Below are 26,374 nucleotides of genomic sequence, written 5' to 3' on the forward strand. Positions count from 1 at the left end.
TGGTTTCTTGGAGGTGAAGCCACCACAACATCTTCATGCCCCGCCCTTACGTCACACGTGATGACGTCGAGGGCGGAACACGAAAACAAGGCTAATTAACGCACGGGGAGCAGTAGGGAGCGTGTTTCCCTACTCCTCCCCTTCCAAAAAATCCCAGCCGCCCACGACGTCCACATCAACCCGGCCCCTTTTGCCACATAGCCCCGCCCCTTAGAAGTTACCGCCCCGCCCACAGTACCACACTCACCCTCAGCAACGTCCCTCCCCCCCTGTCACCTCCCCGCTCCCCTCCCCTTCCCTTACTCGTGTCTCCCTGGTGGTCTAGAGCTACCTGTTCGGTCGGGGCAGGAAAGAAAGAGCCCCCTCTTTCCTGCTTGTAGCGGTGGTGGTAGCTTCCTTGCTGCATCGTGTGGGAGTCCGGCTCTTGGCGTTTCAAAATGGCCGCCGAGAGTTCAAGCTGCATCGCGAGACTTCAACTCTCTGCGGCCATTTTGAAACGCCGAGAGCCGGACTCCCACACGATGCAGCAAGGAAGCTACCACCACCGCTACGGCCAGGAAAGAGGGGGCTCATTCTTTCCTGCCCCCACCGAACAGGTACCTCTAGACCACCAGGGAGACACGCGTAAGGGGAGGGGAAGGGAGTCCCCTGCCCGCTAGCGCCGTTTCGTCGCCGCCAGAAACGGGCCATTTTTACTAGTTATTTTATATACCTCTAGCATGTCTCCCCTCAGCCATCTCTTCTCCAAGCTGAAAAGCCCTAGCCTCCTTATTTCTTCATAGGGAAGTCCTCCCATCCCCGCTATCATTTTAGTTGCCCTTCGCTGCACCTTTTCCAATTCTCCTATATCTTTCTTGAGATGCTGCGACCAGTATTGAACACAATACTCAAGGTGCGGTCGCACCATGGAGCGATACAACGGCATTATAACATCCTCACACCTGTTTTCCATACCTTTCCTAATAATACCCAACATTCTATTCGCTTTCCTAGCCACAGCAGCACACTGAGCAGAAGGTTTCATTGTATTATCGACGACGACACCCAGATCCCTTTCTTGGTCCGTAACTCCTAACGTGGAACCTTGCATGACGTAGCTATAATTCGGGTTCTTTTTTCCCACATGCATCACCTTCCACTTGCTCACATTAAAAGTCATCTGCCATCTAGCCGCCCAGTCTCCCAGTCTCGTAAGGTCCTTCTGTAATTTTTCATAATTCTGTCGCGAGTTAATGACTTTGAATAACTTTGTGTCATCAGCAAATTTAATTACCTCGCTAGTTATTCCCATCTCTAAATCATTTATAAATATATTAAAAAGCAGTGGTCCGAGGAAGTGACGTCATCACTGGGAGATGGTCGCATGAAAGAGAAGCTCCGGAGGTGCTTCGATATTAAAATAAGATCTCACCTGAGAAATTGAGGAAAATCGCGCTACCGAAGCTCCAGCTAAGGTCCGACAGCATGACGACCCGAAAAAAGCTGGAGAAATACCACTTCAAAGCGGACAAAACAGAGGCGGAAGCGGCGCTAGAGAAGACAGCGGGGAAGCGCGGAGCCAAAATGGCGGCTGATGTCTCGGACTCGGAGCTGGAGCATGAAGAGCGCTCGGAGAGCGAAATGGAGCTCACTAAGAGGGATGTTGCCAAATGGTTTCAGGAATTGAAGACGGAGGTTGTAACTTCAAAAAAAGAAATTCAAGCTGCTGTTGCAGAATTGCGTGGAGAAATTCAAGAGATAGGAAACAGAGTGGCCCTAAATGAGGAAAATATAGAGGCAATGGGAGAGGAGCTACAAACTGTGCAAGCCACCCTTAAAGAGGAAAAACGAATCAGAATGGAGTTGGAACTGAAGATGGAAGATCTTGAGAACAGATCGCGGAGAGGTAATTTGAGATTCAAAGGGATCCCTGAGGAGGATCAATTTGGGGACTGTGTGAAAGTAATTCAGGAATTGTGTGCATTCATCTCAACTTCGGGGGAGAACTCCCAATCAGAGCATAGAATGGATACTGTGCAGCTTGATAGGGCGCACAGGAGTCTTGGTCCTCGGAGAGGAGATGCACCCAGAGACATCATAGTCTGTTTTCACGAGTTTCAAGCAAAGGAATTGATTTGGAAAAAAGCAAGAAGCATGGGGGACATAGCATGGAAGAACTGTAGTGTTGTTTTTCAAGATTTGGCGCAGGCGACTTTGACAAGAAGAAGAGACTTCAAAATGGTGACAACCTATCTGCAGCAGAAGGGTTTAAGGTACAAATGGCTTTATCCATTTGGCCTGCAATTCACAATGGGCAATCAATCCAAAAAATGTCAGACCACGGAGGGAGCGTGGAAAGCATTGCTGGACCTGGGGTGTAAAGATCTTCCGGCAGAGGGACAGAGGCCGAAAGGAGAGACTTCGGGCTCCGGGATCAGGTCGCAATCGGGTTGGACAACAGTTAGAAGAGGCAGGAGATGAACATCACTACCCAGCACAGCTAGCCCAGCGCAAGGAGATCAAACTTGACTGTAATGGACAAAATGGTGGTGGGAATGAGCTGTTGAAGTGGTTAAGGGACTGTTAGGGCTCAAATATAGGAAATGTTGTGGAAAGGGTGAGCGCATGAAGGGTGGATGTATGGATGGGTGAGATTGAATGGGATAAGAGGGTACACAGTGGCACCCGGTAGTTGACACACTTCCTTCAAGAACTAACTGGCAGGAAGGGAGGGAGACCGGTTGAAGACAGGGAAGGGGGGGAGGGGGGAGGGGGTTAGGATGGGTTCATGGAATGTTAATGGCTTAAACAACCCAGGGAAAAGAAGTATTATTTTTAATGAACTCAGGCATTTAAAGTGGGACATTATTATGCTCCAGGAAACACACATACAAAAGAAAGATCAAAGGTTGCTGCAACATAAGAATTTTGGAAACTATTATGCACTGGCAGACCCACGGGGAGGCAAATGGGGGGCCTGGCTACATACATTAGGGAGGGAGTTCCATTTCACAAGGAAGATATGTACACAGAGGCACAGGGGAGATGCATTGCGATAAAAGGGAAACTATATAATCAGACTGTAACAATTATAAATCTATATGCTCCCAACACAGGGCAGGGACAATTTTTTGAATCTCTTCGAGAAGAATTAGCACAGTTCGCAGCAGGCAGGGTAATAATGGGGGGAGATTTTAATATGACCTGGGCAGGGCTGGATCATTCCAAGGGTGAAGGAGGTAATCTCAAACCACATAGAAGTAAACTAAAGGCTTTAGTCAAGGAGTTGGATCTCCTTGATGTCTGGAGGCTGCAACATCCTAGGCAACGAACATTTTCATTCTACTCGCACGCACAACAGACATACACAAGAATTGATGTGATCTGGGTTAGCCGCTCCCTATGGGAAAGGGTGGGAGAAACAGAAGTAGAGAGCATTCATGCTTCTGACCATGCCCCGGTTTGGATCACGTTCTCGGATCTAGGGCAAGAAAGGAAATCTACCTATTGGAGGTTGAATGAATCATTAATAGGGGATGATAAGATCTGTACAGAGATCCGGGGGGCCATAAAAGAATATATGGAATTTAATGATACGGGTGAGGTGTCTGATGGGAGCTTGTGGGATGCTCTTAAAGTGGTTATAAGGGGACGCCTTATCAAAAATGGAGCGATCCGGAAGCGGGAGCGTGAATCTAGGGAATTGGAGATTAGAGAAAGATTAGCACAACTAGAGGCGGAACATCAGGAGGGAAGGAATCTAGAGGTCTTGCAAAGTTTATTAGAATGTAGGGCTGAGTTACAAAAACTGCAGGTGGAAAAAATGGAATTTCAAAGGCATCTCATGCAACAGAAATTCTTTGAATTTAGTAATAAATCGAGTACTATGCTAGCCCGCTTTCTTAAGCAACGTCAGGTCAATAGTACAATATCGATGATTAAGGGACAGGGAGGGATTCCTTTGTACAGTGATGGGGCTATACGTGACCAATTTGTGCAATACTACACTACTTTATATGCGAGAGGGGCGGAGGTTTCCAGAGGGGAAATACAACAATATTTGCAGGAGTTGGGACTCCAGCAGTTATCAGGATCACAAAGGGAGATGTTAAAGCAACCCATAAACCATAAAGAAGTGTTTGAAGTAATTAAAAATTTAAAAGGGGGGAAGGCTCCGGGACTCGATGGGTACACGGCCAAATTTTATAAGGTCTTTTCCAAGGAACTGGTGCCTGTCCTATGTAGAGTGGGTAACAGTGGTTTGACAGGCGGATCTTTCCCACCTAGTATGCATGAGGCGGGGATATCGGTTCTGTTAAAGCCGGGGCGTGATCCAGGAGTGTGTGGTTCATATAGACCGATATCCCTGATAAACGTGGATATTAAGATCTTAGCCAAGATAATGGCCAATAGGCTGGGGATAGTGCTGCCGTATTTGATAAATGAAGATCAATCTGGTTTCGTGCCCAAGAGACAGGTGGTAGATAATATAAGGAGATCATTACATATCCTATGGGGTACTCAACAAAGCGAAGAGCCGCTGGCTTTTTTGACAACGGATGCCGAGAAGGCATTCGACAGGGTGGAGTGGAACTATTTATGGGAGGTGATGAGTGAAATGGGATTTGGGGAGAGATTTGTGGGATGGTTACAGTGCCTATATAAATCACCGGTAGCCAGAATAAAAGTGAATGGGGGTTACACAGGACAGTTCACGATTCAAAGGGGGACACGGCAAGGTTGCCCTCTCTCCCCATTATTGTTTGCGATCTCCATCGAACCCCTGGCACAGCGGGTGCGAATCCTAACAGATATTAAAGGGGCGAGGATAGGGGACACAGAGCATAAAATAGCTTTATTTGCAGACGATGTCTTGTTTTATGTTGGGTATCCACTATTGACATTGCCTATTATTAAACGGGAACTGGATAGATATGGGGGGATGTCTGGCTTTAAAGTCAATTACGATAAATCTGAATTGATGGGGGTGACTCTCTCAGACAGCGAGGTAAATAGATTGCTGGAGTCCTACTCATTTAAAAAAGCGGCAGGGCATTTTCGGTATTTGGGAATTCAGATTCCGAGGGATTTATCTCAATTATACTTATTAAATTATATCCCACTGTTTAGAGAATTAAGGAGAGATCTAAGTAAATGGAGGCATGGCTGGCTGTCATGGTGGGGCAGGATAGCAGCAATAAAAATGAATCTGCTCCCTCGGCTTTTATTCTTCTTTCAAACCTTGCCAATCTCAGTCCCTAAGGGAGAGATATCTAGATTACAATCTGAAATATTCCGGTTCATTTGGGGAGGGAAGGGGGCCAGACTTTCCAGGAAGATTATGTGGAGAGCAGTGGATCTAGGGGGTAGAGGTATTCCCAATTTACAATGGTATTACGGGGCGGCCCAATTAAAATTTATGACGGAGTGGAATAGGGGGGATGAGACAGCATTAACAAGGTTGGAACAGCATTTTGTGAAGGGATATTCTCTAAAGGGAGTATTATGGGCTTCCATATCCACTAAAACTTATAAACTTATAACGAGGAATCCATTTATCATGCACTTGTTAATGATATGGGGGTCACAAAGGGATAAATTAAGAGGAACGAGAATATTATCCACCAATGCATTAATTACTCAGGAACCCAGCTTTCCGGCGGGAAGACAGGGTAGGGGATTTGTAGGGTGGGCACGCAGGGGATTGGTCAAATTTAGTGATTTACTAGATTCAGGGGAAATTAGACCCTTTGAGGAATTACAGGAAACATACAGACTGACACAGACAGATATATTTGCCTACTTGCAAGTTAAACACTTTGTTGGTAAGCAGGGATGGGGTAGTCCTGCAATGGAGAAGGCGGAGACCTTTGAAGACACATGGAGTTTTGTGAGCAAAAGGGGGAAAGGTATAACTCTGTTTTATCGCCATCTCCGGGGGGAGGAATTCATTAAATTTCCATATATGAAGGAGTGGGGAGCGAGATTTAGGGAGTGAGCTGAATGTGACTGAGTGGAAATCTATATGCAGGGAGGTGAATAAGGCGTCAATATGTGTATTGATTAAAGAAAATGCATACAAAGTATTAAGCAGATGGTACTACACACCTGACCGTGTGAAAAAGATGTATCCTGACGCTGATGATCAGTGTTGGCGTTGTGGAAAAGCAGTGGGAACGTATTGGCATATATGGTGGTCATGTACTGTTCTGCAAACTTTTTGGTCAGATGTTGCAAGCTCTCTCACTAAAGCACTGAAGGTTGAGTTCCCCTGTGATCCTAAATGGTGCCTTCTGGGGGGAGGGAATAGAAGGGGTATGAAATGGCATAGACGCGTAAAACGCATAAGTCTGGCGGCAGCGAAGTCCCTTATAGCTTTTCATTGGAAATCGAAATTGGGACCGACCGGACAGCAATGGGCAGCAAAAATTAAAATAGTGGCCGAGATGGAGAAACTAACAGATCGCAGACTGGGGCGATTAAAATTAGATGCTGAGGAGTGGGTACATTTGGATAATATACTGGGTGAAATGTGAAGTTTAAGTTACTATGTATAGGGGAAGGGAAGGGAGTTAGTTTGGGTGGGAAAGGGAGGGAGGGGGAAGGGGAATAAATAGATTCAAGGAAGGGAGGAGGGGGGGATAAAAATGGAGAGTGGGTAGGTCGAAAAGAGAACTATGCACTTATACATGTAAATGTTTAACTTTGGAGGTATATTGTTCTACGAGGAATGTAACATGTGTTCAGTATTTTGAGGTGTTATGCTTGTTAAGCTCTCAATAAAAACTTTAAAGTAAAAAAAAAAAAAAAAAGCAGTGGTCCTAGCACAGACCCCTGAGGAACCCCACTAACTACCCTTCTCCATTGTGAATACTGACCATTAACCCCACTCTCTGTTTCCTATCCTTCAACCAGTTTTTAATCCACAATAGGACTTTTCCTCCTATCCCATGACCCTCCGATTTCCTCTGTAGCCTTTCATGAGGTACCTTGTCAAACGCCTTTTGAAAATCCAGATACACAATATCAACCAGCTCCCCTTTGTCCACATGTTTGTTTACTCCTTCAAAGAATTGAAGGAGACCTTGGAATGTCTGTTGACAGCATGGGTGGATGAGGATGGAGATATCCGACTTACCTTCATACAGATCATCAATTTCAGCAATACATAAATAGTAGGTGGGTGGATTATGCGGCTAATAATGGGGAACATGCCCAGGCTCAACCAATATTATTTTGGTCCGCCTCTAAGGCGGTCATACGGGGAGATATTATTGCGTTTTGCAGTTTAAGGAGGAAGCGTAGAGCAGCGGGTATCCTACATTTAGAGAAACATTTACAGAAGGCTAAACGAGCTTATGTGCAAAGGCCTACACCGACTACTCTGGAGAATGTAAAGGCTACGCAAGTAGCTCTTAATACCCTAGTACATGAACAGGAGACTCAATCATCATTATATTATAAATATAAACTGCAAAGATTTGGTAATAGACCGAGCCGTCTCGTTGCGCGAGTAGTTAAGAATTGGGGAGGGTCTAGGACAGTGGCGGCCCTGCGGGACAAGCAGGGAGTGCTTACAACTGATCACGGGGAAATACTTTTCTTCCCTGTATACAGCAGAGATGCGCGCGCCCCATGAGCAGAATTAGTTGGCTTATTTAAAGCGCTCGGGTTTGCCCATGCTGTCCAGGAAGATTGGATTGCTTAAATGCCCCTCTAACGTTATCCGAGTTGCAAAGGGCAGTGAAGTCACTAAAGCTTTATTCTGCTCTGGGTCCTGATGGATTCACAGGAGAATATTATAAGGCACCTCCGGCGGCCTTGGCCTCCTTATTAGAGTACTATGAGAAGGTGGTAGAAAGTGGTAGATTTCCCATTTATTCAAACACTGCGTTAATAACTTTAATTCCAAAACCCGGTAAACCGCCGGAGCAGGCAGACTCTTATAGGCCGATATCACTTTTAAATTTAGATATAAAGTTACTGGCTAAAGTGTTGGCTGAAAGGCTGGCGCAATGTTTACCAAAATTGATAGGACCTGAGCAGGTGGGATTTGTGTGTCACCGTCAGGCGACACATAATGTCAGGCAATTACTGCTAGCAATGGTGCCTTGCAGGGATAGGGATGTCCCGTCCCGCCCAGATGCAGAAAAGGCTTTTGACCAGGTGAGATGGGACTACTTGTTCCAGACTATGGCTATTATGGGAATTCATGGTTGGTTTTTGTTGGAATGTAATTGTATTTTACATGCATTGCCTGTCACCTATTATTTCTCTGTGATTACTCTGTGACCTCTGATGTGAATTACTTAGAGAGGTCACACAGCTATGCAACTTCCTGTGGGGGTTAGACACAGCAGATGCAGCACATGGAGCACATGGAGCTCATGATCTCTCCTAACCTGAGAGGATCTATGGTGGTGTGAGCATCCATTACCATCTAAGCACATGGAAGGAGCTGATAATACAAATGTATAGTAATATGTATATATAAGCCTGTCTGATTATAATCTAACTACAAACTGTGAGTAAACAGATGTTTTGTTACTTCAACTTTAAAGTGACTCAGCAGTGAATTATTCAGGGGTGAATGAGAGAGAGATGAAGAAAGAAATTAACATTTCTAAAGCTGAAGCTGTGTGTACTAAAATCTGTTAATTATTTACTACAAATAATCCAACAAAAGGGTTACGGGCCCAGGGTCCAGGAATTGAAAAAGAAGAGAAATATTACCAGGCAGAAAAAAAGGCCACATTTTTTCTCTTAAGTTTAAAGGAAAGATTCAGTCTGTCTCTCTCTCCCCCCCACACAGCAGACAGAAGGCTAAGAAAATGGCTGAGGGAAGAAATTCACCATTTTTCTATTCTCTCAAGGTGCCTAAATTAACTGAGTTTAATTATCAGCAGTGGGAATTAAGATTCATATGTCTCCTTCGAGCAAAAAGATTAAATATATGCTTAGACCAAGACAGAACAGCTGAAAATATGGCTGAATGGGACAATGCAAACTATTATGTGAAGTGCATGCTTTTGGAAGCTCTCTCTGAAAAACAAGCCATATTAGTGGAGGGAAAAGATACACCAAAGGACATTTTATATAAACTGAGAACTATGTATGCAACTACATATGCAAAGCAGCAACCAATTTGGTTGGCAGAGTTGAATGAAACCAAATTAAGGGATAAAAGTAAATGTAATGATCACATTATGCATCTTATGTCTTCATTTCAAAAGCTAGAACTTTCTGGAATTCCCATGTGTGATGCATTGAAAAGAGCATTTCTTTTTACCTCACTATCAAAGAAGTTTGATGTTTTTAGGTCTGTAAATGAGGCCATTGAAGGGCAATCTTTTGAACAGGCAACATCAAAACTAAGGCAGGAATGCATAATAAATGATTCTGAGGAGATGTGTTCTCAAAGCAAGTCAGAGAGAAATGAAACAAATTTCTTGGCAAAGAACAGAGGAAGGCGGAGCTATGGGAAAACTCCACCCAAGGGCAAGCTGATTTGCTACTCATGTGGAAAGGAGGGACATGTATCTAAATGGTGTAAGGAAACACAAACACTCCCTCTAGCTCACCTAAGCCAATGGAACTAAAGAATTTTCAAACCAGGAAATGTATGAAGGACAAAGATAAACACAAGGGTTTTCTAATGGCAGAAAAATCTTTGACTATGGTAAATAATAATTCAATGAAAGTACTTGGATTTTGGATTCGGGGAGCACATGCCATTTAACCAATTGTAAGGATTTCTTTCAGGAAATGTGTCCAGAGGAAGGTATTCTTAAAACTGCAAACGCAGGGACTGCTAAGATCCAAGCAAAAGGTATTGGATTCTTAAAATGCAAAGTGTCTAATGAAGTTAAAGAAATTCCTGTAAGTGATGTTTTGTATATTCCCCAAGCAGTTTGCAATATGCTTAGTGTATCTACATTAGATAAGAAGGGATTTGTGATTCATTTTGAAAACAGTAAGTGCACAATCTCTAAAAATGATGAAGTGTATGCTGAAGCTTTTATGCATAATGATGTTTATAAGCTGAACATTTCAGGTGAAGCCTCACATATGGCGCAAGTAAGGAAGAATGATGGTAAATGTAGTCTGGAAATCTGGCATCGCCGCCTGGGACATCGTGATTCTAAGGTGATCCAGGATCTTTACAGTAAGCAACTGGCCACCGGCATTCAGATAAGTGCAGATGCTGGTAAAATGGAGAAATGCATAGACTGTGTTACTCAAAAAGGTGTGAGACCCTCATTTCCTGCATACACAGGAAATAGGAGTAATAAAGTGCTGGACTTAATACACAGTGACTTATGTGGACCGTTTAATATCCCATCATTGGGAAATAACAGATTTGTGATAATATTCTTGGATGATTTCTCTAGATATTGTGTGGCCTATTTGCTGAAAGAAAAAAGTCAAGTCACAGACATGCTGAAGAAATACGTAGCCATGGTGAGCAATAAATTTGAAAGAAAACCAAAGGTTCTTCAGACCGACAATGGTGGTGAGTTCACTTCACAAAGCATGCGCACATTTCTAGAACAAGAAGGCATTCAACATATCACAACAGTAGCTTATACACCAGAGCAAATTCTGTTGCAGAGAGAAAATTTAGGTCACTTGTGGAAATGACCAGATGTATGCTGTCAGATAGCAATCTCCCTAAAAGACTATGGGGGGAAGCCATTCTCACAGCAGTGTACCTACAAAACAGAATGCCAACTAAAGGCGCTGAGCGCACACCACATGAGACATGGCATGGTAGGAAGCCAAACCTGTCACACATAAGAACATTTGGAAGTACAGCATATGCTCATGTACCAAAGCAAAGAAGGCATAAGCTGGATTCCACAACAGAAAGGGGCATTTTAGTTGGCTATGCTCCAGGACACAAAGGATATAGAATTTTGAATCTGAAAACTGGCATTGTTGGCATAAGACATGTTACATATTTTGATGAAAACAAAAGGGTTGATAAAGGCTGGATTATCCCAGATGAGCCTTATCATCCAGAATATGAAACTAGAACCATAATAGACATGCCAGTGTATATAAATGCCATACCAAGGCAGATGTCTGAAAGCAACTCATCTGTATCTAACGAGGAACAGGCAGAGGAAACAGACACAGAAAGGATCATTGAAGAAGACAGTACAGTTGGAGAAGGGGAATCAATTGGAGAAGGACTCTCAGATTTAGAGGATGCGGAAAGGTCAGACCAACCTGTTGTCGGACGCTCATCCAGGGAAAACAAAGGTGTTCCACCCCCAAGACTGTCTTACCTAACAAAGTCAGCAGAAGCTCAAGAGCCCTTAACATGGGATGAGATTGAGAAAATGTCAGCAGAAGAAGCTGCTGAATGGCATAAAGCTGCACAAGAAGAAATTGATGCATTGGATAAAAATAATACTTGGATTCTTACAAAATTACCTCCTGGCAAGAAAGCTATAGGATGCAAATGGGTATTCAAGTTAAAAAGGAATGCACAAGGAAAAGTGGAAAGGTATAAAGCCAGATTAGTGGCAAAGGGATATCTTCAAAATATGGAGAAGATTTTGATGAAGTGTTTGCACCTGTAGTGAAACACACGACAATAAGAACACTTCTGAGCATTGCAGTCTCAAAAGGCATGCAAGTCAAACACATTGATGTGAAAACAGCGTTTCTTCACGGAGATATAACTGAAGACTTGTACATGGAACAGCCAACAGGTTTCATAAATACAAAACAAAGACAGCTAGTGTGTAAATTAAACAAAGGTCTTTATGGATTAAAGCAAAGTGCAGAATGTTGGAATGAAAAATTGCATGAAATATTGACAAATTTAGGATTTAAGCAAGGTGAAGCAGATAAATGCTTGTACACTAGGTGCACAAATGGACAATATGCATACATTTTAGCTTTTGTTGATGATCTGCTCATTGCAAGCAAAAGTGAGCAAGAGTACAAGGACATTGTAAAGTGCTTAAACCACAATGTTGAGATAAAAGAACTTGGTAATGTGTCATACTATCTTGGTATAGAAATTGAGAAACAAAATGATGGTTCTTATCTTCTAAGCCAGAAGCAGAAAATAAATGAGCTTATTGAAAGTTTAGGTATGCAAGATGCCCAAGTTGTAAGCACTCCCATGATCACTGATTTTCTGAAGGATGAAACAGTAAGAGAACCTTTACCAGATAACATCCAATATAGATCAGCCATAGAAGCTGAATACGTGGCCGTATCGGAAGCGTGCAGAGAACTGATGTGGATTGAAAAACTTTTGCTGGATTTCGGAATAGCTGAAAAGAGACCAATCCAGATAATGGAAGATAATCAGAGCTGCATCCGACTGTCACAGAATGACAAGGTTCAGTCACGCACCAAGCACATCGCAACGAAATACCACAACGTGCGAGAGTTGGCGAAAGAAGGGGTCATCAGTCTACACTATTGTCACACCAGTGAGATGACAGCTGACATCATGACCAAACCGTTACCCAGAGAACATTTTGTGAATCTGCGTATAAAGCTTGGACTTTGTATGAATAAATAATTGCATGACAGTTATGCATGAGAAGGGGTTTGTTGGAATGTAATTGTATTTTACATGCATTGCCTGTCACCTATTATTTCTCTGTGATTACTCTGTGACCTCTGATGTGAATTACTTAGAGAGGTCACACAGCTATGCAACTTCCTGTGGGGGTTAGACACAGCAGATGCAGCACATGGAGCACATGGAGCTCATGATCTCTCCTAACCTGAGAGGATCTATGGTGGTGTGAGCATCCATTACCATCTAAGCACATGGAAGGAGCTGATAATACAAATGTATAGTAATATGTATATATAAGCCTGTCTGATTATAATCTAACTACAAACTGTGAGTAAACAGATGTTTTGTTACTTCAACTTTAAAGTGACTCAGCAGTGAATTATTCAGGGGTGAATGAGAGAGAGATGAAGAAAGAAATTAACATTTCTAAAGCTGAAGCTGTGTGTACTAAAATCTGTTAATTATTTACTACAAATAATCCAACAGTTTTTACAAGCGGTTAAGGCTCTTTATTGTCATCCACAAGCATCCGTGTTCATTAATGGTATTAGAAAAAAGAATTTCTTATAGGCAGGGGTACTAGACAGGGATGTCCCCTCTCCCCGTTACTTTTTGTAATTTCTTTGGAGCCTTTGCTCCGCACGCTTTTGCTTACAATGGCAGGTCAATGTGTTAATGTTCTGGCATATGCTGATGATTTGTTACTGATATTGACAAATCCATCACAGTCACTGGAGTTGCTCCTTACAAGTGTGGGACAGTTTGGGCAAGTTTCTGGGTTCAAATTGAATTTAACTAAATCCTTTGCCCTTCCTGTGTTAACGGGTAGGCAATTCAGTTGGAAGGGACAGTTCCCCCTTAATTGGTCACAGGGCAAAATTAAATATTTGGGAGTCTATATTCCGACAGACTTAAATATGTTATATGAACAAAATATTCAGAGGTTATGAAAGGAAATAAAATTGAGGTTGCAGACTTGGGGCCCCTAGCCTATTTCATTGTTAGGTCGTATAGCAATATTTAATATGATGATTGTCCCTAGATGACTTAACGTCTTTCAGACCCTACCTTTATACTTGAGATGGGGAGATGAGAAGAAATTGAACTCTTTGATTCAGTGTTTTCTTTGACGAGAGAAAAGAGCACATCTCCCCATATCAACTTTATAGATACCTGTAGAATATGGGGGGCTGGTGTTGCTTAGTATACGTTTTCTTAATATTGCCAGCAGGATGAGACATATTAACGACTGGTTTAGAGCAACTCAAGATTACTCTAATACTACTTTGGAGTTACAATTATCTCCGGGGGTACATTTTAGTAATTATTTACACGCAACCGGTGTGTCCATACCACATGTGTTAAAGCACTCTCAGGTTATGCAGTCTGTTAGAGCAGTATGGAAATGGTTTGCACCATTTCTCCACAAAAGTAACACCATAGCATTAGAGGCAAAAAAACATAGTAAAAATTTTTTTCGGTATATTAAAAGCAGGAAGCCGGCAAAAGAATCGGTTGGGCCGCTGGATGACCGAGGGGTAAAAGGGGCGATCAAGGAAGACAAAGACGTAGCGGAGAGATTGAATGAATTCTTTGCTTCGGTCTTCACCGAGGAAGATTTGGGTGGGATACCGGTGTCGGAAATGGTATTTCAAGCGGACGAGTCGGAAAAACTTACTGACTTCACGGTAAACCTGGAGGACGTAATGGGGCAGTTCGGCAAACTGAAGAGTAGCAAATCTCCTGGACCGGATGGTATTCATCCTAGAGTACTGATAGAACTGAAAAATGAGCTTGCGGAGCTACTGCTAGTGATATGCAACTTATCCTTAAAATCGAGCGTGGTACCGGAAGATTGGAGGGTGGCCAATGTAACGCCCATTTTTTAAAAAGGCTCCAGGGGAGATCTGGGAAATTATAGACCGGTGAGTCTGACGTTGGTGCCGGGGAAAATGGTAGAGGCTATTATTAAAAACAAAATTACAGAGCACATCCGAGGACATGGATTACTGAGACTGAGTCAGCACGGCTTTTGTGTGGGGAAATCTTGCCTGACCAATTTACTTCAATTCTTTGAAGGAGTGAACAAACATGTGGACAAAGGGGAGTCGGTTGATATTGTGTATCTGGATTTTCAAAAGGCGTTTGACAAGGTACCTCATGAAAGGCTACAGAGGAAATTGGAGGGTCATGGGATAGGAGGAAATGTCCTATTGTGGATTAAAAACTGGTTGAAGGATAGGAAACAGAGAGTGGGGTTAAATGGGCAGTATTCACAATGGAGAAGGGTAGTTAGTGGGGTTCCTCAGGGGTCTGTGCTAGGACCGCTGCTTTTTAATATATTTATAAATGATTTAGAGATGGGAGTAACTAGCGAGGTAATTAAATTTGCTGATGACACAAAGTTATTCAAAGTCGTTAACTCGCGACAGGATTGTGAAAAATTACAAGAGGACCTTACGAGACTGGGAGACTGGGCGGCTAAATGGCAGATGACGTTTAATGTGAGCAAGTGCAAGGTGATGCATGTGGGAAAAAAGAACCCGAATTATACCTACATCATGCAAGGATCCACGTTAGGAGTTACGGACCAAGAAAGGGATCTGGGTGTCGTCGTCGATAACACACTGAAACCTTCTGCTCAGTGTGCTGCTGCAGCTAAGAAAGCGAATAGAATGTTGGGTATTATTAGGAAAGGTGTGAGGATGTTATAATGCCGTTGTATCACTCCATGGTGCGACCGCACCTTGAGTATTGTGTTCAATTCTGGTTGCCGCATCTCAAGAAAGATATAGTAGAATTGGAAAAGGTGCAGCGAAGGGCGACTAAAATGATAGCGGGGATGGGAGGACTTCCCTATGAAGAAAGACTAAGGAGGCTAGAGCTATTCAGCTTGGAGAAGAGATGGCTGAGGGGAGACATGATAGAGGTATATAAAATAATGAGTGGAGTGGAACAGGTGGATGTGAAGCGTCTGTTCACGCTTTCCAAAAATACTAGGACTAGGGGGCATGCGATTAAACTACAGTGTAGTAAATTTAAAACAAATCGGAGAAAATTTTTCTTCACCCAACGTGTAATTAAACTCTGGAATTCATTGCCGGAAAATGTGGTGAAGGCGGTTAGCTTAGCAGAGTTTAAAAAGGGGTTGGACGGTTTCCTAAAGGACAAGTCCATAAACAGCTACTAAACGGACTTGGAAAAATCCAAAATCCCAGGAATAACATGTATAGAATGTTTGTACGTTTGGGAAGCTTGCCAGGTGCCCTTGGCCTGGATTGGCCGCTGTCGTGGACAAGATGCTGGGCTCGATGGACCCTTGGTCTTTTCCCAGTATGGCATTACTTATGTACTTATATTTGTCAATTTGTGATAATGTGGCATTTGCACCAGGACAATTGTACTCAGTTTTTTGCAGATGGAAGAAAAAGGTTATTGTATACGTATTGCAGGTGGTCTCTGAAGAAGGGCGTATAAAGAATTTCTCAGATTTACAGGTGGAATTTGCACTGCCGCATACCGACGAGTTTCACTATGCTCAATTGCGGCATTATGTGTCGTCATTACCTTGGAAGTCGTTGGCGGAAGACGTCAAAGAAGAACTTTCATCTGCTTTTTCTTTAGAAGTGCAACAGAAGGTGCCTCTTTCTTTCCATCATAGGCACATAAGGGACTCGATACCGGAGTTGGACTACTCTAGACTGGAGTCATTGTGGCGACAGGATTTACAAATATCAGTAACAGTAGCACAACTTAAGTCATACATCCTCTCGATTCGATGCATGTCCTCATTGGCACTACACTGGGAACTGCAGTACAAGTTTGTCCTCCGCTTGTATATATCTCCGAGAAGAGCATTTTACATGGGACTCTCTCCTTGGAGGTCGTGCTTGAAGTGTGGAGCCAGTGGTGCGACATTAGGACATATGTTTTGGTCCTGTAAAGGAGTTATAAGGTTTTGGAAAGAAATTGTGCTTTATACATCTAGCTTGTGGAGGACAAGTTGGCACTGTGACCCCACACTTTTATTTGGACAGCTTAAATTGGGGCATCTGACTCCGCGTGGATTTACATTATTGTAGCTAAACAGGTCATTTTGGCAGAGTGGCTGACACATGAATATCCTTCGCTGCAACAGTGGCACGCACATATGCTATATTTACTGCGTATTGAAAGAATGGGAATTACAGATTTCAATTCCAAAGCTGGGGACAATTTACAACGGAGTTGGATCCCTTTCTGGAATACTTTATCGCCTTCAGCCCGGAGCCACTTGCTGAACTTTTAGGTCTCTAAGCAAGGTTCTGTGGGTTTGGGAGGGAAGAGAAGAGTTGAGGGGGGGGGGGGGTGCGGGAAGTGGTGGAAGATTGTTTGGTGAAAATGGATGTTTTGTAAAGGTGTTTCTACTGTTCTTTAGTGTGTTTATTTGAATAAAAATGATTTAAACATATATTACTCCATAGCATGTTCCCTAGTCCAGTAGTTTCAAAACTTTCTCGGGTCACGGCGTCCTTAGGCTACACATTTCTTCTCAGGTCTCCCCCCTCCCCAACAGAGTTGAGTCCTACCTTTGCTATGGGGGGTGCCCCTTCTTTCCTTTTTTCTTTCTGCCATCCAACATCACCCCTTTCTCTCCCTCTTTCCCCTCCCCATCCAGCATCACCTCTTTGTCTGTCTCTCCTCCCAACATTCAGTATCGCCCCTCTCTTCCCTCTCACACACCATCACCATTCAACATTGCCCTGTCTCTCGGTCCCGCTCCCTAACCATCTACCATCGCTCCATCTCTCCTCCTCTTCCCACCACCACTACAAAAAAACAAAACCATCATCTCTCATTGCCCCACCTCTGTCTTCACCAACCATCTATTATTGCCTTGTCTCTCCCTCAGGGCCGTGCTGACCCGGTAAGAGAGGTAAGCATGGCAGGGGGGCGCTTCCCTCGGGGGGGCGCCGCCGCACCATGCTCACCTCGCTCGCCCTCACTTTTCTTTTTTTTTCTTTTTAAATTTACCTCCGTGGTGGCGGTTCCGGCAGCGCAGCGTCAGGGAAGGAGGCGGCGCTCCCAACGTCTCTAGCCTTCCCTTCGCTGTGTTCCGCCTTCTTCTGACGTCAAGGATGACGTCAGAAGAAGGCGGAACACAGCGAAGGGAAGGCTAGACGTCGGGAGCGCCGCCTCCTTCCCTGATGCTGTTCTGCCGGAACCGCCACGGAGGTAAATTTAAAAAGAAAAAAAAAAAGAAAAGGGATGTTGGGGGGGAGAGAAGAGGGTGGGCAGCCGCAGTTGAACAATGGGAGCGGGAGGGCAGGGGAGAAACGATTACTACTACTTAGCATGGATGCGAAGGGGGGGCCATGGATGCGAAGGGGGGGGAGAAGAGGGCGGGCCAGGCTGGGACATGGGAGAGAGAGGAGCATGGATGCGAGGGGGGGGTCATGGAAGGGAGAGAGGGGAATTGCTGGAAAAGGATGAATGGAGGGGGCAGGGGACAGAGGAGCATGGATGGGCATGGATTGGGAGGGCAGGGCTCAGGGAGAGAGGGAATTGCTGGAAAGGGATGAATGGAGGGGGCAGGGGACAGAGGAGCATGGATGGGCATGGATTGGGAGGGCAGGGCTCAGGGAGAGAGGGGAATTGCTGGAAAGGGATGAATGGAGGGGGCAGGGGACAGAGGAGCATGGATGGGCATGGATTGGGAGGGCAGGGCTCAGGGAGAGAGGGGAATTGCTGGATAGGGATGAATGGAGGGGACAGATGGGCATGGATGGATATGGATTGCAGGGCAGGGCTCAGGGAGAGAGGGGAATTGCTGGATAGGGATGAATGGAGGGGGCAGGTGACAGAGGAGCATGGATGGGCATGGATTGGGAGGGCAGGGCTCAGGGAGAGAGGAGAAATTGCTGGACATAGAGGGGAGGGAAGAGAGATGAAGGAGATGAAATGAGGGAAAAGGAAGAGAGGAGAAAAACTGCACATGGATGAAGAAAATAGGCAGAAGCTGAGGACCAGAAATGAAGAAGAAAGGAGGAAAGGAAAGGAAGCCCTGGAAACGGAGTTAAGAGGACAGATAGCAGCAGAATCAGATACTGGGCCAGCATGATCAGAAAAAGAAAGTCACCAGACAACAAAGGTAGAAAAAAAATCATTTTATTTTCATTTTAGTGTTTGGAATATGTCCACTTTGAGAATTTACATCTGCTATCTTATTTTGCAATGTATAGCAATTTCTTTCTAAGAATATTGCTGACAATTCCTGTCAGTGTGGCAAGTGGTGAGCGATCATTTTCACGGGGGGGGGGTCCCGCCGCCGCCGCCAACTGATAGTCTGCAGGGGGGGGGGGCGCCAACTGATAGGCTGCAGGGGGGCGCCAGGGACCCTAGGCACGGCCCTGCTCTCCCTGTATCTTGCATTGCCCCATCTTTTCCCCTCTCCATAGTCCTCAATGGCTCTGTCTCTCCTCACCCTCCACCCATAGTCTGCACTGCTATGTCTCTCCTCACCCCCGTATCCTTCGTTGCCCTGTCTCTCCCCATCCCCATATCCCTGCATTGTCCCATCTCTTCCCCCATCCCCTGTATCCAGCTTTGCCTCATATTGTCTACCTGTCTTCTCCCCCTCCTGCTGGCTTACTCATTTTAGATGGTCTGATGCTCCTGTGCTGATCCTCTGCTTCTCTCTTCTTCACCACAGTTGTAGCGGCAGAAAGCAAAAGGCAGGTGCAGGGACATGAACTGAGGGTAGGAGAAAGGAAGAGATGGCAGGGAGGAGATGTGACTGCACAGAAGGAAATGGAAACTAGATAGATTTGAGAAGGAGGCAGAAAAATGGAAGAAAGTTGAACATGATAGATATAGGACAGAAGAAAGAGACAGGAGGCTCTGGAAACAGAGTTCAGAGCACAGAGAGAGGGAAGCAGATGATTAGAAAATAAAATCACCAGACAACAAAGGTAAGAAAAAAGATTTTCAGGTGAGTAATTGAAACATGTTGGTTGTGAGGAAATCTGAGGGGGGGGACGCATTTTATTTATTCATTTTTGTTACATTTGTATCCCACATTTTCCCACCTATTTGTAGGCTCAATGTGGCTTACATAGTACCGGAGAGGTGTTTGCAGATTCTGGTGTGAACAAATACAAAGTGATGTTGTGGTAAGAAAGTTCATGTGGCACAGCCACATTAGGGCATCATATAACGGAAGAGTTGTGTTATGTCCATTACGTACTTTAGTTTTGTTGTGTTGCAGAGATCAGGCATTTATGTTGGATCGGTAGAGTATGCCTTTTTAAACAGGTTAGTTTTTAGTGTTTTCTGGAAGTTTAGGTGATCGTACGTAGTTTTCAAGACTTTTGGTAACGCATGTGGTTAACAGTTTTAATCGTGCAGCCCTATTATATACTTGTCCGCATTATATTTAATTTTCCATCTAGATGCCCAGTCTCTCAATCTTGTAAGGTTCTCCTACAGTTTCTCACAGTGTCATCTGCAAATTTGACCACATCAATCATTGTTTCCATTTCCAGATAATTTATAACCGTGTTAAACACACACGTTCCAGTATAGATCCCTGGAGCACGCTGCCATTTACCATTCTCCATTAAGAAAAATTACCATTTAGCCCCAAATTGTTTTCTATGGCTTAACCAATTTCCAGTCCACAATGGAGCACTGCTTTCTGTCCTGTGACTTTTTCATTTCCTTAGAAGTCTCTCTCATGACTAACTTTGTCTAAACATTTGCTAAAAACCCGTATTCACTATATTAACAGTCTCAGGGCGGGTCAGATAGTATGATGAAACATCCTCATCCTCCTGTTTCTTACCCCGGTCTAATTATCATCCTCCTTTCTGCTCTTTTCTGACTCCCTAACCCCCTCCCCCCAATTCCCTCTCATGGAAAGGGCTCTTTAGCTTAGAAATGGGGTATGATAGAGTGAGGTAAAACAGTTAAATAGGAAACAGGTGTTGAACTTTAAAACAACACTAAAACAAGAGGGACTGTCCATGAAACTTAACAACCAACAGACTGAAAACAAATTATGTAGAGAGAAATATTTTCATGGTGTTGCCAGAGGATGTGGTCAAGATGATTAACATAGTGGAGTTTGTCCCGGGAGAGACAGCCCATAACCTGATATTAAGGTAGACTTGGGAGAGTCATTGGTGCTCCCTGGAAATGATCTATGCGAGATAGTCTTTTGGGGATTTGTTGAGAACTGTGAATTGGACTTGATACTATCAGAAAGATGCTGGGTTCAATTGACCTTGGTGTGACTCAACATGGCTTATGTAAGTTCTGCAGAAATAGTACAGAAAGAGAAGTGGTAAGCCAGTAGAGCAGGAAGGTGGTGAGCATGTTCTGCTGGTCCCTGTAGCAGATCTCTGCCTCCATCATCAGAAAACAGGGAAAGGAGAACATTTGCACAGACTAAGACTGGCTTTTTAAATACGATAGTGTATAGATGTGTTGACGGTCATCCTGCCTGCTGAAGGTGCGGCATGAAAACACTGAATGTTCCTCTTTATTTTCTTCCTGTTGTGCAGCTATGTTTGGGAGCATTTGGACATTGGCTACGTCCAAGGAATGTGTGACCTTCTGGCACCACTGATGGTTGTTCTTGACAATGGTAGGTTGCCTTAATTTTGAAACTCTTGCTTGAAAGCATGCTCAAGCTTTTTATGCTTTCCATCCCACCAGATGTCTGGGAGTAAAATAACTCTCCAAGAATTAAATGGATGAAACTTGGTATGAAGGGAAAATTATAAAAAGTCGCATCAAGTTTGAAAATGTTCAAGGTCAAATTGGGAGCTTCAGAGAAATAAGCCCCCTGAAAAAATGACCCAGTGCATTTCAATGGGAGAAGCAGTTCCAACTTCTGCTGTACAGAAAGTAAATTCAGTGGAAACATAGCAGAGAATTCCTCCTTTCAAATTACCTCTCCCCTATTTTCAGCTCTCCCCAACCCTAAAATTGTCCCCACCTCCAAAAACTACTGCCTGCAACAATGCCCTGATCCCTCTATAATGCCCTAACCCCCCCCCCCAAACTACCTCAGCAAGTACCCAACACCCCCAAACTGCACCACCCTCTTAAAATACCCCCTAAAACTAACCTTGTGCAATTGCCCTATCATTTCCAGTCTGCTCCTACCTCCCAGAACTACCCCAGTTATGGAAATTGTAATATATGTTACAATATGCTTTAACCCAATAGGCAATGCCATTATAAAGAAAAATTCACTTTGGAAAATTAAAGACTTTATTTAAGGCATCAAATTGAAGTGAATTATAATAAAATAATTAATTGTAGAAAATTATGCACAAAGAGAGAGAAAAGAGACTTGAAGTAATTTATTTATGTGGATTGTGGCCACACCTTTTTAAGTAGTAGCTGAAGGTGAGTAACGTTCAGGTATTTTCCTGTCAGACTCACAATCTAATAAATCTATGTAAGCCACATTGAGCCTTCAAATAGGTGGGGGAATGTGGGGTACAAATGCAATAAAAATAAAATTTTGTACCTGAGGTAATGGAGGGTTAAGTGACTTGCCCAAGATCACAAGGAGCAACGGCAGGATTTCACCGGCCACTTCTGAATGTCAAGACCACTAGGCATCCGCTCCATGTTTGAACACATTGTCTTACACTACTAGTAAAAGAGGCCCGTTTCTGGAGCAAATGAAACGGGCGCTAGCAAGGTTTTCCTCCCCAACACCCCCCCCCCCCTTCTCCCTCCCTCCCTACCTACCTACCGACCCCTTCGTCATTCTGACGCCATTGCTCTGCACCGCCTGAATGCACCGTGCGCCATTGCTCCGCCCTCGGTGTGTGACGCCATTGCTCCGCCCTCGATGTCATCACGTTTGATGCGAGGGCGGGGCCCCTTGACTTGGCAATTTCGGTGGCTTCACCACCACAAACCCTTTGAACCCGTCTTGACGGAAGTGACGTCAGTGTCTTCAGAATGTTGACGGTGAGTTTTATTATATAAGATTCCTAGTTCAAACTTGAATTCCATATCATCATGCTGATCAATCCATAGACTGGTGGGTTGTGTCCATCTACCAGCAGGTGGAGATAGAGAGCAATCCTTTTGCCTCCCTATATGTGGTCATGTGCTGCCGGAAACTCCTCAGTATGTTCTCTATCTCAGCAGGTGGTGGTCACACACAGCAGCAGCTCTGGCTAGGTCTCCAAGCCTAATTTTTAGGTTTTGTTGAGTACCTGGGGTTGAGGGCTCTTCTTGAGCAAGTGCAAACCTGGTGGTGCCAGGTCCCTCCTTTTCTCCCTCCTCCCGCTGGCTCCGCTAAAAAAAAAAAATTTTTGGACGTCTTTAAGGGCGTTTATTTCAACGTTGATATCAGCGTTTATTGCAGCTGCTCACTGGGACACCAGTTCGTTACAACTCGGAGGGAGAAGCAGGTAATTTTACCTTTTTATAGCGAGCAGGGGGTTCCCCGTTCGGTCTCCACGTGGCTTATGGCGTCGGAGGGCGAGGGCGCGAAGATTCGCTCCCCGGACCGCGTTTGTGCGTCTAGCGGGGATGCGGGGGTTTTCAAAGCCTGAATCGCCTTTGTTGGGCATCAGTTTGGAGTCCGGTCAGTGTCCCGGTTCTTCCTCCGGTGCGGCGGTTTTTCCCGCCATAAGTGTCCATCCCCCGCTGCTTGCCCACTCCATGTTGACCGGCCACTCTGCTCGGACGGCTTCTTCTTGGGCCGCCCTCGAGCTTGGAGACGTTAATGCTATGGTCGCCCTTCTTCCCGCGCGGCTCCTCGGAGTTTCGCGCCGGACGCCATTTTGGATGCGTAGCATGTTCCTCCCCCGCTCTTGCGAGCGCCGGTTGAGGGCGCGTCTAGGGCCCTGGCCCAGGCGGCAGAAGTGCACAGTCTAGGGGGCTTCTCCCCTGAGTTCATTTTGCTGCTGCATCAGGCTTTTCGTATGATAAACGCTGCCCCGGCTCTCCCCTCTGATCAAGGGGCTGAGGCCTCCGGAAGCAAACGCCCTCGGGTGGACTTCCGGGCCCTAGAGGACTCGGTCTCCTCTGATGTAGATGAGGGCAGCGTATCTGAGTTCTCCCAACGGTCCTTTGGGGATTTCTTGGAGGAGACGGATTACCACTCGGTTGGAGCGGATGACCCCTCTGCAGCACGGATCTTTCGCTCAGAGGATTTGCCCAACCTGTTAGTGCAGGCCATGAGCATTTTGAAGAGTTCCTTTCCGGAGGACGTCTCTCCCTCAGCCGCTGTTGGCTCTGCCATTATGCGGGGGACTAAGCGCCTGCCTAGAACCTTCCGTGCATGAATGCACACCTTGATTTCGGCTCAATGGGATTTCCCAGAAGCGAGCCTTAAAGTGGCTAGGGCTATGTCCCGCCTCTATCCTGTGCCTGAAGGTGAACGGGAGGCCTTTCTTGGGCCTACCGTGGATTCTTTATTCACTGCGGTGACTAAGAAAACGGCGTTGCCGGTGGAAGGTGGCACGGCCCTAAAGGACGCCCAAGACAGGAGTTTGGAGACGGCTTTAAAGTCGTCCTTCGAGGCGGCTGCTTTAAGTTAGCACAAAGGCAGACGGTCTGCAAACTCCAAGGTGGAAGATAAAAAAAACAGATCGTGTAAAAAGATAAATATAGTTTATTTCAAACAATATACTGGTATTTATATAAATATAGACAGCCCGACACAGGCCGTGTTTCGCCCAACTGGGCTGCTTCAGGGGCTATATAAGAGTCCTTTGCTACCAAATATAAGGTGCATGTGAAATGTCCTATTAAACAGTGTATGAAGAATTGATCTGGTTTGAAAAAAACAGCTGAATCAGAGATGCCAAAAACATAACTTGCTAATATCGAGTCAATATTACAGTCACATATCTCCCAGTTCAGAGCCCTCCCTTTCGGGTTGGCTACTGCTCCGCGGACCTTCTCCAAGTTATGGTGGTCATCGCGGCCTTCCTACGCAAGAAAGGAGTACAAGTCCATCCTTATCTGGACAACTGGTTGATCCGAGGCCCCTCTTATACAGAGTGCGGCAGGGCTTCAGACCGGGTGATTGCTCTTTTGAGCTCCCTGAGGTGGATCAACTGGGAGAAAAGCCAGCTGCGCCCGACTCAGTCCCTGGAGTATCTGGGAGTTCGATTCGACCCCCAAGTGGGCAGAGTGTTCCTGCCAGACCATCAGATTGTCAAGCTTCAGGCTCAGGTGGACAAGTTCCTAGCAGCCTCTTCTCTTCGGGCTCGGGACTATGGGCAGCTGTTGGGCTCTTTGACGGCCACTATGGAAGTAGTGCCCTGGGTCAGGGCCCATATGAGACCTATACAGCTCTCTCTGCTGCAGCGATGGACTCCAGCTTCGGAGGATTACGCTGTGCGCCTTCCCTTGGATCCAGCGGTGCGCAAGGCGCTGAGCTGGTGGCTGAGGTCAGACAAGCCGTCCGCAGGCATGCCTCTTGTGACGCCGGAGTAGGTTTTCGTCACGGCGGACGCCTCTTTGTGGGTCTGGGGAGCCCACTGCTTGGGAAGGACAGCGCAGGGGCTTTGGTCCCCTGCGGAGGCAGAGTGGTCTATCAACCTCCCGGAACTCAGAGCCATTCGGTTGGCGCCTTTGGAGTTTCTCCCGGGCCTGGCGCTGAAGCCAGTATGGGTCCTGTCGGACAATGCCACGGCTGTGGCCTATGTCAATCGCCAGGGAGGTACCAGGAGCGCCCCTCTAGCCAAGGAGGCCATGAAGCTATGCCTGTGGGCGGAAGCAAACCTGGAACAGCTGTCGGCGGCCCACATTGCGGGAGTCATGAATATTGCTCAGGCGTTCTTGGACATCACGAAGCGCTGGGGCCAGCCAAGCCTAGATCTGATGGCTTCTTCAGCCAATTGTCAAGTGCCGCGCTTTTTCAGCAGAGGACAGGACCCTCGATCTCTGGGAGTAGATGCTCTTCTCCCACAGTGGCCGACACAGGAGTTCCTCTTTGTGTTCCCGCCTTGGCCCATGTTAGACAGGGTGCTAGGCCGGATGGCAAAGCATCCGAGCCGGATAATCCTGGTGAGTCCGGATTGGCCCAGACGTCCCTGGTATGCGGACTTGATCAGGCTCTCAGTGGACGGACCTCTGCAGATGCCAGCGGAGCGGGGCCTGTTGCATTACGGTCCCGTGGTGATGGAGGATCCCTCCCCCTTTGGTCTTACGGCCTGGCTATTGAGCGGCAGCGTCGGAGCAAGCAGAGCTGCTCAGACAAGGTCATCGCCACTATGCTGAGAGCGAGGAAGCGATCTACTTCTACTGATTATGCCAGGGTTTGGCGTACCTTTGCATCGTGGTGTGAGGCAGGCTCACTTTCTCCCTTCACTGCTCCGATTTCATCAGTGTTGGCGTTCCTGCAAGAAGGTCTGGAGAAAGGCCTGTCGCTCAGTTCCCTTAAGGTCCAGGTAGCGGCTCTTGCTTGCTTCAGGGGTCACCTGAAGGGTGTTTCCCTGGCATTTCAGCCAGATGTGGTGTGCTTTCTCAAAAGAGTTATTCTCCTGCGCCCCCCTCTGCACGCAGTGGTACCTGCGTGGACTCTCAAACTGGTGCTAAGAGCCTTGCAGAAGCCACCTTGTGAACCCTTGTCGAGGGCATCTCTGAAAGGATTGACGTTGAAAGCAGTCTGTTGGTGGCTATCAATTCAGCCAGAAGAGTTTCCGAGCTCCAGGCGCTATCATGTCGAGAGCCCTTTCTGCAGTTCTCTGAGGCAGGAGTGTCTATTCGCACAGTGCCTTCCTTCCTGCCCAAGATTGGTCCTCGCTTCCATGTGAATCAGCAGCTCTGTCTACCCTCCTTTCGTAGGGAGGACTACCCAGAGGAGTACTCTGCTCTCAA

At 45.7% G+C, this 26,374-nt stretch overlaps 1 protein-coding gene across 4 annotated transcripts in view; it reads left to right on the forward strand.

Annotated features, from left to right (window-relative positions):
* SGSM2 (small G protein signaling modulator 2) overlaps positions 1 to 26,374 on the forward strand; it is a 551,979-nt gene that overhangs the window by 481,007 nt on the left and 44,598 nt on the right. For all 4 annotated transcript variants that reach the window (XM_030185728.1, XM_030185727.1, XM_030185730.1 and 1 more), the window contains one exon: positions 21,073 to 21,155. In XM_030185728.1, coding sequence (XP_030041588.1) covers positions 21,073 to 21,155 — 83 coding nt within the window. The remainder of the gene's footprint in view (positions 1 to 21,072; positions 21,156 to 26,374) is intronic.

The sequence above is a fragment of the Microcaecilia unicolor genome, chromosome 13, assembly GCF_901765095.1.
Source record: "Microcaecilia unicolor chromosome 13, aMicUni1.1, whole genome shotgun sequence".
NCBI classification, from domain to species: Eukaryota; Metazoa; Chordata; class Amphibia; order Gymnophiona; family Siphonopidae; genus Microcaecilia; species Microcaecilia unicolor.